Here is a 15,129-nt window from a genome sequence, read left to right as displayed (position 1 = left end):
CACCTTTCATATCAGCAAAAAAAACAAAAAAAAAAACGGTGCTAATGCACTTACTGATCCGCGCTATTTTTTTTTTTTAAATCGTATTTCCAAGTTTAATTAAAGTTTATGATCTGTTTTTTTTATTATTCAATTGTAAGGTTAACGTATAGAATAGGTAAAATACAAAACACCCTCCTCTCCCCATGTTAAGAATGGCTTTTTAAATAATGACGTTATTATTTCAGCACGGATCAATAAGTGCACTAGTACAAAAAAAAAAAAAAGAAAAGAAAAAAAAACTCTACCGACGGAATTTCGTTAAATCTATAATAAACATTTTTCGTGTTTTTTAACAATTCAAATACAATTTTTGCGCTATCTTATTTTTTACCAGATTTTTAAGTTTTTTTTATTATTTTTAATTTTTTTTTTTTTGCAGTATCTTTTGTTTATAAAAATTATCTGAAAGTATAGAATAGTGGCGATACCCTCCCAACTTAAGAATGGCTTTCTAAATATTATCACAGCACGATTTGTAAACTGCGTACGTCCGCCGTACGTCCCAGAATTATTTTTGGTGATTATGCAGAGAAGTTACCATGTTATTTTATTTAAAAATAATTTTTTTCAAGTATTTTCTGCGGACCTGCAGAATCTTGCCCCCGTCTCTAATTTTTTTAAATTAAAAAAAAAATTTTTTTTTAGATTATTATCGAATGGAGTATTATTTTACTTTAAGGCCCGTCTCACGTTCGTATACAACAAAATATTTTTTTTCTGGATATCGGTGTGGTGTGGTAAAAATGAATCTGCAAACCGTTTCCATCGCAAAAAAAATAGTGGCGGAGTTGGAGTTGTACAAACCATCACCACTCCCATGCTTAATTTCTATACTGATTTGAGAGGGGTGCTCACTTTTTAGTTACAACGTTCTCGTAAATTGGTCACCCATTTTTTTTTTCTATTTTCTAAAGAAGTGAATTATTGTCCAAACACGGAAGTTAATAATTGCCATTTTTTTTATTGCTCCTTTTTGCTTTTATTCTTGCTTGCTTTTTCCATTGTGGGTTTTGTATTACTGTACACATAGATTCGGAAAAGTTGTCAAGAAACAAATATATAACAAATAAATGTTATCAAAGGCAAGATAAGTTACTTTTCTACCAAACTGGATATAATTTTCGTGTTTTTATTCAATTTCAGCTCGAAAAACATGTGTTTACCGATGTATTGGAAAATTCAAAATGGCGTCCGACTCTCACTTTAACACGGTAAGTTTGGGAAAAGGTGTTATAAATAATAAACTAGACAAAACACTATTAAAAAAACACCTAATATATGTCAACCTATGTCACGGTAACATATATTGAGCGAATTTCTAACAGTATTTTGTCTAGTTTATTATTTATAACACCTTTTCCCGAACTTACCGTGTTAAAGAGAGTCGGGCGCCATTTTGAATTTTCAAATACATCGGTAAACACTGTATGGTTTTCGAGCTGAATAAACATGTTACATTGAATAAAAACACGAAAAATATATCCAGTTTGGTAGAAAAGTAACTTATCTTGCCTTTGATAACATTTGTTTGTTAATAATATATTTGGTTTTTGACAACTTTTTCGAATCTGTGTGTACAGTAATACAAAACCCCATTGTGAACACGTGCTAAAAAAGAAATTATGATTACCTCCGGAAACCCAAGATGGGAATTAAGAAACTGAATGGAAACACCGATAAAAAAATAAAAAAACACAAACTCACTTTTCATCAACCAAAAATTAAGTTAAAAAAAAAAAACCCAAAAAAGCCTCGAAACTTTATTTTCATAAAACAAAAAATTAAAAAAAACCAAAAAAAACGGTCAATTTTTACGACGTGCCCTCAGCGTATTATATAAGCACCCCAACCGGCAGGATTGGAGTTTAGGTGGCGATTAACCTCAAACCCAAAACAACCAAAAACGAAAGGGACACAAATATCGATTCACCGGTTTTTATCGATGGAAACAATGATCACTGATCATATCGTTCAGTTTACAAATAAGCTGAACATTTTTCAAAATTAAACAATATAAACAGATTTTTTTTCTTTTCTTGTAAACAATATTGTGAATTTGTTCTAATATTAGTCCTTTTCTTTATCGCTAAAAGGCCTTAATAATTTAATTTTAGTGATATTTGTTTACTTCGTTGACATTGCACAAAAAAAAAAAAAAAAATCCCGCTGGAAATGAAAAAAACAAAAAACAAAAATAAACAAACAAAAACCAATATAAACAGATTTTTTAAACAAAAAACGAAACAATTTTTATTTACATTGTAAACGTATAAAAATAGAACCTTTTGATTATTTAAAAAGAAAAAAAAAATTTAAAAAATACGAACAGAATTGTTCTTGTACATTTGGTGAGGGTGAACTCCCCCCCCCCACACACACACCAAAAGTACCAGAACAAGTATTAGTATTGTTTAAAATTTTTTTAAAATTAAGTTTTATTTCTATGTTTACAATGTAAATAAAAATTGTTTTTTTTATTTCCAGATTTTTTTTTTTTTTGCGCGACGTCAACGGATTAAACAAATATCACTAAAATTGAATTAAAATTAATGCCTTTTATTTAAAAAGATTAATATTGAAATAGGTCAATATTAAAAGAAATTTAGGGTTTGTATTACTGTACACTGTGTACAGTAATACAAACCCTAAATTTCTTTTAATATTGACCTATTTCAATATTAATCTTTTTCTTTATCGCTAAAAGGCATTTGTACAGTACTACACATAGATTCGAAAAAGTTGTCAAAAAACAAATATATAACAAATAAATGTTATCAAAGGCAAGATAAGTTACTTTTCTACCAAACTGGATATATTTTTCGTGCTTTTATTCAATGTAACATGTTTATTCAGCTCGAAAAACATGCAGTGTTTACCGATGTATTGGAAAATTCAAAATGGCGCCCGACTCTCTCTCTTTAGCACGGTAAGTTTGGGAAAAGGTGTTATAAATAATAAACTAGACAAAATACTATTTAAAAAACACCGAATATATGTCAAGTTATGTCACGGTAACATATATTGAGCGAATTTCTAACAGTATTTTGTCTAATTTATTATTTATAACACCTTTTCCCAAACTTACTGTGTTAAAGAAAGAGTCGGGCGCCATCTTGAATTTTCGAATACATCGGTAAACACTGCATGTTTTTCGAGCTGAATAAACATGTTACATTGAATAAAAACATAAAATATATCCAGTTAGGTAGAAAAGTAACTTATCTTGCCTTTGATAACATTTATTTGTTATATATTTGTTTTTTGACAACTTTTTCGAATCTGTGTATAGTGATACAAACCCAGAAATTTACAATATTGTTTCTGTTTATATTGTTTAATTTTGAAAAATAAGTTCAGCTTATTTGGGCCCTGTCGGTGGGGCATTAGAATACGCCAACTGCCCCCCCTGCAGAGGGTAAAAGTCCCTCAATGGGGGTCCTGGATATGACCTTAAACTATATCCAGTGTTGAAGCCCCAGCTTGTGGGCTTTGGGGAGTGTGGATCCACCCTTTAATTGCCATTGCTCCCAGGTCCACTCTGACCCGGAGTGGTAGTACCTGTTAGGGTCCCAACTATGGGTTAAATAGAAACCGACGTGAAAACAACAAATATATTCTATTAAAAAAAATTTTCTTCAAAATCTTTGGATTCGGCATTAAATAACCCGAAAAGGGTTGATATGCCGTAAAACAACTAACAACCATCAGCTTATTTGTAAACTGAACGATGTGATCACTGTTTCCATAGATAAAAACTGGTGAATCGATATTTGTGTCCCTTTCGTTTTTGGTTTGGGTTGTTTTGGGTTCGAGGTTAATCACCACCTATACTCCAATCCTGCCCCCCAACCTCCCCATTTTAAGAACGGCTTTCGGAATAAACACCCTCCCCAACCTCGAAAGCCGTTATTAACATGGGAAGGTTGGGGGGGGGGTGTTTATTCCGAAAGCCATTCTTAACATGGGGGGGAGGGGTATAATACTCTGGGGCAAGGGCACGTCGTAAAATATTGACCAAAAAATCATTTTCATTCTATTTTTTTTCTTTGAGAAACAAAATATTTCTGTCTTACAATTGCCGTAGGGTCACGAGAACATTGTAACTAAAAAGTGAGCACCCCTTTCAAATGTCGAAATAATGATTTTTTTTTCAAATTTTTTCATAATCTGGTTAATTAATGTCCAATCAATAATAATCCAATGAAAAAAAAAAAAAAAAAAAAAAAAACTGTCAGTATAGAAATTACACATGGGGGTGATGATTGTACAACTCTGCCAAAATAATTTTCATGTTATGAAGAAATTACTTTTTCGAAAAGTGGGTAATCACTTTTTTAAAATGAGCACCCATTTTCTGGCCAAGGGGTCGGTAAACTAAAAAAAAATACCAAAATCTTTTTTTGGGGGGGGGGCACGTATGGAATAATGGGAGAAAGCAAAATTTAAAAAAAAAAAAAAAATTGGGGCCTAAAATCGTGGAGTGGTTCTGAAATGGGTGATCGATTTACTAGAACATTAGATTAGAAACTGAGTACCCTCCCCACAAATATTTAAAAAAGAAAAAAGGTCAATTTTTACGACATGCCCCAGCGTATTACAAACACCCCAACCTCCCCATATTAAGAACGGTTTTTCAGTGTACTAAAAACGAATCTGCTAACCGTTTCCACTGCATAGAAATAGTTTCCATGATATGAAGAAATCATTTATTCGAAAAGTGGGTGATCACTTTTCCATGTAAATTTAACTTAAAATGAGCACCCACTTTCTGGCCACCTAGGGAGGGGACATATCTTTATTGGCTAAGTTTTTTTTTTTCCTGCTTTCGTCTTTGAATAAAGACACGAGGAAATAGAAAGAAAAAAAATCTGTGTACAGATGTGTAATTCCTTATGTTATCAGTGGTGACCATTGTCTATACATGCAAGCGCGTGCATATTTTTGCCGCAAACAGGTAGCTTTCCAGATATTAAGCCACGTAATTCTATGTAATCGATGGTGGCCATTTCTGTACATGCAAACGTGTGCATATTTTTGCCGCAAAAACATGTGCACGTTTGCATGTACAGAAATGGCCACCACTGATGACATGACTTAATATCTGGAAAATTACTTGTTTGCAGTAAAAAAATGTGCGTGCTTGCTTGCGTGTATAGAAATGGTGACTACTGATGACATAAGGAATTACATGACTTAATATCTGGAAAACTACTTGTTTTTCATCTAATTTAAATTGTTCGCCAAAGATTACTACGCTATGTGAGAAGGCAAGTGCACATCTACAGCGCGTAGGCGTAACCAAAGGCTGTGAAATGGCGGAAAATAGTCTCAGAATTTAGGGGATAATACTATGCATACGGTAGATTTGCGACAGAAACGGTTATCATATTCTTTTAAAGCACACTGAAATTTACAAAAAACATTTTTCTATACGAATGTGAGACGGGCCTTAAAGTAAAATAATACCATCTGATGAATCCAAATAACATGCGCCAATAACATTTGGGCTGGTGCATCTGCTACTAGTCTCTCGCTCCTAGACAAGGTTAAAAAAAGAGTCGCCAATCTGATAGGCCCTGAACTGGCATCTAAGCTTCAGCCTCTGTCCCATCGACAAAACGTTGCATCCCTCTGCCTGTTCTGCAAGTATTTTAATGGTGAATGCTCTGACGAACTGCAGACACTTGTGCCTCCACAATGTAGACACCCTCAACAAACCCGACAGGCAGCTAAATCCCACCCCCCACACAGAGATCCCTAGATGTAAAAGATCTTTTTACTCCAGTAGTTTCTTCCCCAGACCCGCTAGACTTTGGAATTCCATTCCAGGTCCCTGCTTCCCTAACTATACTGACATGCAGAAGTTCAAGTGTAATGTGAACCGACATCTTGCTGCCCAAATCCCAACATAGTGCCCCAGTAGTTGCTGCTCCTGATAGTAGGCCCCTACACCAAAGTGGCAATGTGCCTTGTTTGGGGTGAAAATGTAATAAAAAAAAAAAAAAAAAAAAAATTAAAAAAGTATGAATAACCAATCCTTATCTTCAAAATTTTTAGAAAATGGGGGTACATTGCCATACGTGCGCAACTTTTTTTAAAAAATTTTATTTTAAAAAAGGTAGGCGGACCTGAACGAAAATCCCCCCCTGCCCCCTATAATTTTAACCAATATTCCGCAGTTGGTATTTTTTTACGACTCATCCCAGCATAGTATAAACACTCCTAACCTCCGCATGTTAAAAACGGCATTCCGAAATAAACACTTCCAACCTCTGGACGTTAAGAACGGCTTTCAGAAATACCCACCAACCCCCCACCTCGAAAACCGTTCTTAACATGGAGAGGTTGGAGGGTATTTATACTATACTGGGTACTCTCGTAAAAAAAAAAAAATTAGAAAACCATTCTTAACATAAGTGTCTTTTAGTAACTATTCTGGGCGCTGTTTTACAATTTGTCATTGTTCTAAGGGAGACAATTCTCTTTTACAAAAATTAGTTCCTTTTTATTTTCTCGTAATTTAGGGCGCTAATAATGCTGTTAGTAAGTTTACATGAACAGTTTACAAAAACATTTATGTTTTGGAGTGGGTTTTTTTTTTGTTTTTTGAAGGGGGTATTCAATTATAGAACTTGTATAGATTTTTAACAGGTGCTTCTGTAGGTGTGTCAGAAACCGAGTGAAAAATGGTGACTAATTCGACCCCCTGTCTTTCCAAGCTTATAACTACTCGAAAAATGTAATTCAAACCCTAATTTTTTTTTTTTTCAAATAAAGGAGCAAGGACCAAGATTTCATTTTAAAAAGAAAAAAAAAAAAGTGATTTTTTAAAAAAATAGCTTTTATACTTCGGGCTTTACAGGTAAGTTTCTAAACACTTTTTTTTTTATTTGAATTTGAATATATTATTTATTGATCTTTTATCTTCAATTTGTGATATATAAAACTTTGGTGAGTAAATTAACTATTTACTTTTTAATAGACATTTCAAAATAGAGGGGGGGCGTAAATTAATTCGACCCCCTGTCTTTCCAAGCTTATTAGTACTTGAAAAATGTAATTCGAACCCTAATTTTCTTTTTTCAATTAAAGGAGCAAGGCCCAGGGTGTCATTAAAAAAAACAAAAAAAACAAACAACGTGGATTTTAAAAAAAAAAAGGTTTTAGACTTCAGACTTTACAGATAAATTTCTAAAAAAACACTTTAATTATTGTTTGTTTTAAATTTGAATATATTATTTATTGATCTTTTATCTTCAATTTGTGATACATAAAACTTTGAGTAAATTATTTACTTTTTAATAGACATTTCAAAATGGGGGTGCGTGAATTTAAAAACAAAAGTTTGTCTAAAATATTATATTCGGTTTATTGGAAAGAGCATAAAATTTCACATTGACCCTGAAAATATCGTAAAAATAGGATCAATAGAAAAATTTTGATAGATTTTTAAAGTTTAAAAATTGAAAAATACTGAACTTGTAAAATTCAATTAATTTCATTAGTGTTTTTTTTAAATAAAAAATATTTCTATTTTTTAAACAACTTTAATAGTTTATTTTGGAAGTATAATCCATAAAGAAAATAAACCCACTTTTAAAAGAAAAATTACAAATTTTTTATATTTTATTCGCAGTTTCGTGTAGGGGTGTCAAAAATTCCTACAAAAATTCTAATACACCTAGTGCTTCTGCAGTTTAATTAACCGTTTTTCTGTAAGTAGCATGCCGACATTAATCGGAGTTTATAAGTCGACAATTTTAAATAAGGGAATATTTGTTTATTCAAAAAAACATAAAAATCCGCACATCGTCATTCTTCTAACCTCATGTTTTTAATTTATTTATTTATTTTTTTCCAGGTGGTCAGTTTCCATCCCCCCCACGGTTTCTACCATGATGTTAGCACCAGCAATGAGCCCCGATGTGGGTGCTCAAATGACAACTGTCAAGTCGTACATCTCTTTAATTGCAGATCCCACACCTGGAAGTATGTCATACACCCTAACAGGGTGATTTCATTAAAAAAAATTTTTAATATGTATTTATCGGGATCTAATACTGTTAAAAATCCATCGAATATATGTCAGCCTATGTCAAGATAACACATTGAGCGAATTTCTAACAGTATTTTGTATATTTTTTATTTTTAACTCCTTTTTCCAAATTTACTGTGTTCAGAAGAGAGTTCGGCGCCATTTTAAATTTTCCAATACATCGGTAAACATGTATGTTTTTCGAGCTGAATAAACATGTTACATCAATTAAAATGCCAAAAAATTATCCAGTTAGGTAGAAAAGTAACTTATCTTGCCTTTGATAACATTTATTTGTTATATAATTGTTTTTTTTGACAGCTTTTTCAAATCTGTGTGTATAGTAAAACAAACCCCAATTTTTTTCTACAATAAGTATCATGTATAAATATGCCAAACCTAGACTACTGTTGCTAGCATCCACATCCGAGCTAGGTTCCAATCTTTCAAACTCAATCTCGACCACTTTGAACGTGTCTACTTTATCTTGAGCTGTCTAGCTCACCTTGTTTTGGTGTTTATCCTAATCTAGTTTCCGACTAATTCTTCCTCTGTTTTCTCAATATGTCCACTTTGGAATGGAGATTCTATCTGTCTGGTCTTTCTGTATGTTAATATAAAGGTATTCATTTCCAAATAAAATAGCGGTAATTTGAGGACTTGAAGCGTTTTGGTTTTTAAAATATTACCATTTCAGTTGAACTGGCTTGAAATCTGTAATTATCCAAAGCATTTTATGGTCGATGGATATTGGTATTTTCTGTTATGAATTATTTTCTAATTTAATATTTTCCAAGGTCTTGGCTGTTTGGGGAAGAAGAGTCAGTTCATAGTATCACAGAAATATTTTAATTATTAAACTTATAAAAAAAATATAAGTACAAAAGGGCTGACTCCAATAACATGTTTATGTAGAGGATTTAAAAAAATAAATAAATTTTAAATGATAATGTCTGTCCACAAACATTGGAAGAAAAGTACTATTTGATAGGAATAAGTATTTGTAAAAGAAAGTTATATTGAAAGAAACAAAAAGAAAAAAGTGATTATTCGATTTTATGATGAAAATAAGCTTTTTTTGTGAGTTAAAGTCTTATTAAATTTTAAAGATTTAAGAAAAAGAATTTTTTTTTTTTTCTTTTGGGAGCGGGATGATGTAAAACTCACTGCGAGTCGTTTCCCAAAGTTTTATTTAATTTTCCCTTTTGAAAAGGTTGAGAATTGCTAAACACTTTTTGGTTGAGACGACATTGATTTTTTTTGCTGATAAGATCTGACCGCTATTAATGAACGAAAAACTAGAATTGCATTTTTTATTCAAACTTTATTTAGAATTCAACCTAATTTAAAAAAAAACAAAAAAGAAATACAGAAAAATCTTTATTTATTGCGGACTATCCACTGAGCCACGGGTCCTCTTGGGGCCCGTGGCGCAGTGGATAGACGTTGAATTGCTACAGTTCCATGTGAGAATTGTCTGAAGATAGCCGGCCAGAGGCTAACTTGGCCAAAATGTGGTTAGGCGACAACAAATATGGAAGGCAGTAATTGCTGAGAATGCAGTTAGGAGATTCGGAGTTCCTATCCCGTTGTGGTTACCACCTGGCGAAGGCCAGAGGAATGGGTGGTTGAAACGTTGCGAAACAACTAATAAAGATGAGGATAACAGTCTGCAATAAATAAATAAATAATATTCCTCTCAATAATGAATTCCAATTAAATAATATAGAAAAATCTTTATCATGTACGTATTTGTTAAGGAACAAAAATGTCGTATTCCAAAAGTCAGGTTTTATTTTTTGGAATTCCTTGAGGCTTTTTAATTTGTGCGTTCATTCTTTTTTGTGGACGGTTATCCTCATCTTTATTGTTGTGTGTGAAAGACCAGATAAGAACACAAAATTGGATTCATAAAACCATAAAAATCTGAACTTGATCACCCTTTAGGACCCATGGCACAGTGGATAGAGGCTTTCAGTTTCTACAATTTCAGATGAGCATATAAGAAGATAGCGGTTTCAATTCTACCCAGAGCAGGCCAGACTAAAAAACTACACAAACTACTGTTAAAAACTCATTGTCTGCCTATGTCACGATAACATATATTGAGTTTCTAATGGTATTTTGTATAGTTTTTTAGTTTGAACTCATTTTCCCAAACTTAACGTATTCAACAGTGAGCTCGCCGCAATTTCTTTTTCGCATACACCGATAAACACTGTATGTTTGTCAAACCGAATAAACACTTTACATTAAATAAAAACACTAAAAACTGATCCGGTTAGGTAGAAAAATAACTTATCTTGACTTTGATAACATTTATTATATACTAGCTGTACCCTGGCACGCGTTGCTGTTGCTCGATTTGGTGTAAGGAAGAAACGATGTCAAACTTGCTGAAGGAAGAGGAAAGCCGGAAAGAGAGAAGAAATGAATTAAAAAATGAAAAGATCGTGTAAACGGAAACAGGAAAGAAAAAAAAAAAAAAATTAAAAAGAAACGATCTTAAGCTTGCCGAAAAAAGCTGAAAAACGTAAAGAGAGAAGAAATAAATTTGAATAATGGAAAGATGGTGAAGATGAAAAACCGAAAAGTTACATAGAAAACCCCAAGAAAATAAAATAAAGAAATCCAAAGAAACGATGTTAAGATTGCTGAAGGACACAAAATGAAACGGCATGGAAGTATTATGTTTATTTTAATGAAAGAAAATGTAAAGTTTTTTGGTTTGTTTTTGTTTTTAACCAACGTAAAAGTACATACTTTCATAAATCAGAGTCCATTTTCTGTAGGCTGTTTTTGAACCCAATCAACGACGGATAATTTTGCTAGTATATATATATATATATATATATATATAATTTTCTTATAATATATGCCAATCCTTATTTAAGAAGCTCAATGTAATTACAGAGCAATATCGTGAATAAATGACAAAAAACTATATTCCAAAATTTATGATGTTGACCATCTTATAATTTATTCCTTTAATTCAGTTGACATTTACAATTCTTGACAGTATCTGCTTCGTAGCACAAAATCAATCACTTCATTATCATATCAACTAGTGAATCTATTTTGCTCTTAACTCATCAGAAGAAATAGCAACAATCAATCCGTCAAAAGGAAATAAAGTGCGTTTTGACAGGATTCGAATCCGAAAATTGGAAGAGGAGCTGCAAATACCTTATGTTTACATTACGCCATTGAATATATATATATATATATATATATATATATACAGAGAGAGAGAGAGGATATATATATATATATATAACTACTTCATTTACTCACATAAATTAATATACGAAAGTATAAATGCATGCGTAAACTTTAAGTATTTACTTCAACAGTGCTCAATACGTAGGTAGAGCTAGTTAGTAAGTTATAAAATATATATGGCGATTAAGCTACACAGAATATTCCACGTTTCATCCACGCTAGGATTCATCAGGCTTATAAGTTTAGTAGTCTACAAAAGTTCAACTCCTTCAACTTTGACGTCTTAGCAGCTAAATTTTCACCCAAAAACTGATTAAAAAGCTTGCTGCATGTCTGAATACCCTTTATGTAAATAAGCCTGATGAATTCTAGCGGGGATGAAACGCAGAATATTCTGTGTAGCTTAATCGACATATATATTTTATAACTTATATATATATAACTTGTCTTTATTAGTGAAAAAAAAAAAATAAGCAACATATTTTGCGAGTTAATTTAAAAGATTTAAGTAAAAAAAATTCTTCTTCTGGTAGCAGAATGATGTAAACTCACGATGAGTCGTTTCCCAAGGAAAGTTTTTCAGTTTTCCCTTTTAAAAAGGTTGAGAATTATTAAAACATTTTTTTGGTTGAGACGACAATGATTTGTTTTTGCTGATAAGATCTGACTGCTATCGATGAATGAAAATGAAACTTGAATTGTATTTTATTCTTCAAACGATTAGATTTTTTTCAATCTTATTTAGAACTATCAGTTCAGCCCAGCTTTGAACTGTTCTTAACTTTATGTGCATATATATATATATATATATATATATATATATATATATATATATATATATATATATATATTAAGTAATGTGATTTATAATTTAAAAATTTTTAAAAAATTTTTAAAATTTAAAAATCAAATTTTCGGATTTCCGAAACGATCGTACAGATAATTGACTTTGTTGTTGTTCCTTCTTATAAAACTGATTTTTAATTTAATTAAAATTTGATTTTTAAATTTAAAAATTTTTTTTAAAATTTTTAAATTATAAATCACATTACTTAATATTGAATTAGCTCTAGGACATTTAACTATCGAGCTTATTATATATCTAAATTACAACGAGCATTTCCTGTATTTTAATTAAACTAGTAATTTCACTATTACATTAAAATACACTTAGCTCTTTAGACTATTATTCTAATCTCCTTTAAATTATATATATATATATATATATATATATATATATATGGTAATTAGTAAAACCTGAAGAGAGTGCTCAATACTATTGCAGAGCAAATATGCGTTTTATTTTTTATTACCGTGTTATCTGTTCAGCTACATATGTTTCGGTTGCCGGACCATATTTACAGAAAAGATTCTGTAAGGTCTGACGAGGCTGCTGGATCGTAAATATGGTCCGGCAACCGAAACATATTTAACTGAACAGATAAAACGATAATAAAAAAAATAAAACGTGTGTGTGTGTATGTATATATATATATATATATATGTTTGACTCGTGTCCAAGTAACCTACATCTAAAATTTGAAGTGTTTAGACCCAAAATTACCCGAGGAGTTTAGTAGAGTCTGCAAAGGTCAACTCCTCCAACTTTGATGTCTTGGCAGCCAAATTTTCACCCCAAAACTGATTAAAAAGCTCTTCTATGTCTGAATAACCTTTATGTAAAATTTCAAATGTTTAGACCAAAAATTTGCTGAAAAGTTTGCTAGAAACCGCAAAGGTCAAATCTTTTGAACTTTGACCCCTTGGTAGCCAAAATTTCGGCCAAAAGACTGATTAAAAAGCTTTATGTAAAACTTTAAATGTTAATTGTATTTGTCATCCTGCAGTGATGATTCCTGAAAGGATGAAACACTAGTGTCTGTAGGTATTAAAATTATTATTGTAATAATTGTTTATGATGAAAATAATGGAAATAGTATTCTGTCGAAATAGAGAAATAAAAAGGGAACAAACCAAGATATGTGCTCATAAAGTCTTGAAATAAAAACGAAACGTTGATGAACACATAACTTGATTTGTTCCTTTATTTCTCTCTCTCTCTTATATATATATATATATATATATTTTTTTTTTATTTTTTATTCAAGTAAATGTTAACATGACTGATACAGTTTACTAAATTCAATCTAACACTAACCCTAACCCTAAAAAAAGAAAAAATATTCATATTTATTGGGATATTTCCATTTCTTGCATTGTGATAGCCTCCTACGCCTCTTCGATATGAATATTACATGCAATGTTTTGATCAACCTACATCTCCTTATTAACTATTTGTTGTTTTGGTTTTGAATTTTTGAGATAAGCATTGATTATTCGTATTATTTGGATTCTCTAGACTACTGTTCTCGTCTTGAGTGTTCTTTTCATGTAACCTCTGACTTTCTTCAGGTGTATGCTGTTGTACTTGGAGGGAATCTGCAACAGAAAGATTTCTAAGTTTGACAACGTACACCTGAAGAAGATCAGAGGTTACATCGACCGAAATGTTGTGAAAATATCACACCAGAGAAGAACAGCAGTCTGAAAAATTCAAATAATACGAATAACTATTTGTTGTTGTTGAATAATTTGTGATTAAAAATTATTTCTGTGACTGAATATAAAAATTCCTATAAAATGTTTATACAGAAATGACAAAAAATACATTTTTTTTTTCCTGTTTCTCCAGTTGTTGAGAAAAAGCTGAAAGCTGCCCAGGAACTAAGTGAAAACTTTGAGGTGCGTTTTTTTTTTTAATTTTCTTTTTTATTTTTTTTTTATTTTTTTATTTTTTTATTTTTTATTTTCTTTTTTCTTTTTCTTTTTTCTTTTTCTTTTTTCTTTTTCTTTTTTCTTTTTCTTTTTTCTTTTTCTTTTTTCTTTTTCTTTTTTCTTTTCTTTTTTCTTTTCTTTTTTCTTTTCTTTTTTTTCTTTTCTTTTTTTTTCTTTTTTTTCTTTTCTTTTTTTCTTTTCTTTTTTTTCTTTTTTCTTTTTCTTTTTTCTTTTTCTTTTTTCTTTTTCTTTTTTCTTTTTCTTTTTTCTTTTTCTTTTTTCTTTTTCTTTTTTCTTTTCTTTTTTCTTTTCTTTTTTCTTTTCTTTTTTTTCTTTTCTTTTTTTTTTCTTTTTTTTCTTTTCTTTTTTTCTTTTCTTTTTTTTCTTTTTTTTTTTCTTTTCTTTTTTCTTTTTTTCTTTTTTCTTTTTTCTTTTCTTTTTTTCTTTATCTATTTTTTCCTTTTTTTTATTTATTTTTATGTTTATTCCATATTTCCTTTGTTGTCTAATCCTTGCCAATTTCACTAAATATAGATGAGTCTTTGTGCAGTTTTATTTGTGGTACTAGTGAGCCTCCAAAGATGCCCACACCCCACATTTATTTTGCCTCTCCATCTATCCATCCATCATGGCTGTAGTCGAAATTGAACTCACTACACGAGTTTGTAGTGTAATTCATATCTTGTCATTAGCTGAATACTTGATGCTTCGCCAGGGCTCTCAGAGTGCCTACCATGGCTTAAGAGAGTACCATCTACCCTTGAAAGAAGGATAGAGCGCGCCAGTTTCTCAACCTGGTATTTTACCTAGTGATACATACAGCGCCTCACCTCCCCAAATAGTCACCCCTCTGGTATTAGCCAGGCTCAACATTGCTTAACTTTGGTAATCTGGTGAGAACCGGTGTGTCAACGTGAATTGTGCTGTATATTTTGCCCCTGGCCACCTATTGTTTCTATATTAAGAAACCCTCTCTACCACCTATAGCAATGGCCAACGACTCTTTATCTGAGAGTACATCTTTCAAACTCCTTGAGTTGGAATAATTACATTGA

At 31.3% G+C, this 15,129-nt stretch overlaps 1 protein-coding gene across 1 annotated transcript in view; it reads left to right on the top strand.

Annotated features, from left to right (window-relative positions):
* The window catches only part of LOC145263613 (transformation/transcription domain-associated protein-like), a 334,985-nt gene that overhangs the window by 24,017 nt on the left and 295,839 nt on the right, over positions 1–15,129 (top strand). The window contains exons 2-3 of the mRNA XM_080120456.1: positions 7,904–8,031; positions 13,992–14,041. Of these exons, the coding sequence (XP_079976582.1) occupies positions 7,904–8,031; positions 13,992–14,041 (178 nt within the window). The remainder of the gene's footprint in view (positions 1–7,903; positions 8,032–13,991; positions 14,042–15,129) is intronic.

The sequence above is a fragment of the Euprymna scolopes genome, chromosome 39 (assembly GCF_053919585.1).
Source record: "Euprymna scolopes isolate OS-2025 chromosome 39, ASM5391958v1, whole genome shotgun sequence".
NCBI lineage: Eukaryota > Metazoa > Mollusca > Cephalopoda > Sepiida > Sepiolidae > Euprymna > Euprymna scolopes.
Note: the sequence above shows the minus strand (reverse complement) of the source record. Positions and strands in the feature narration are given on the sequence as shown.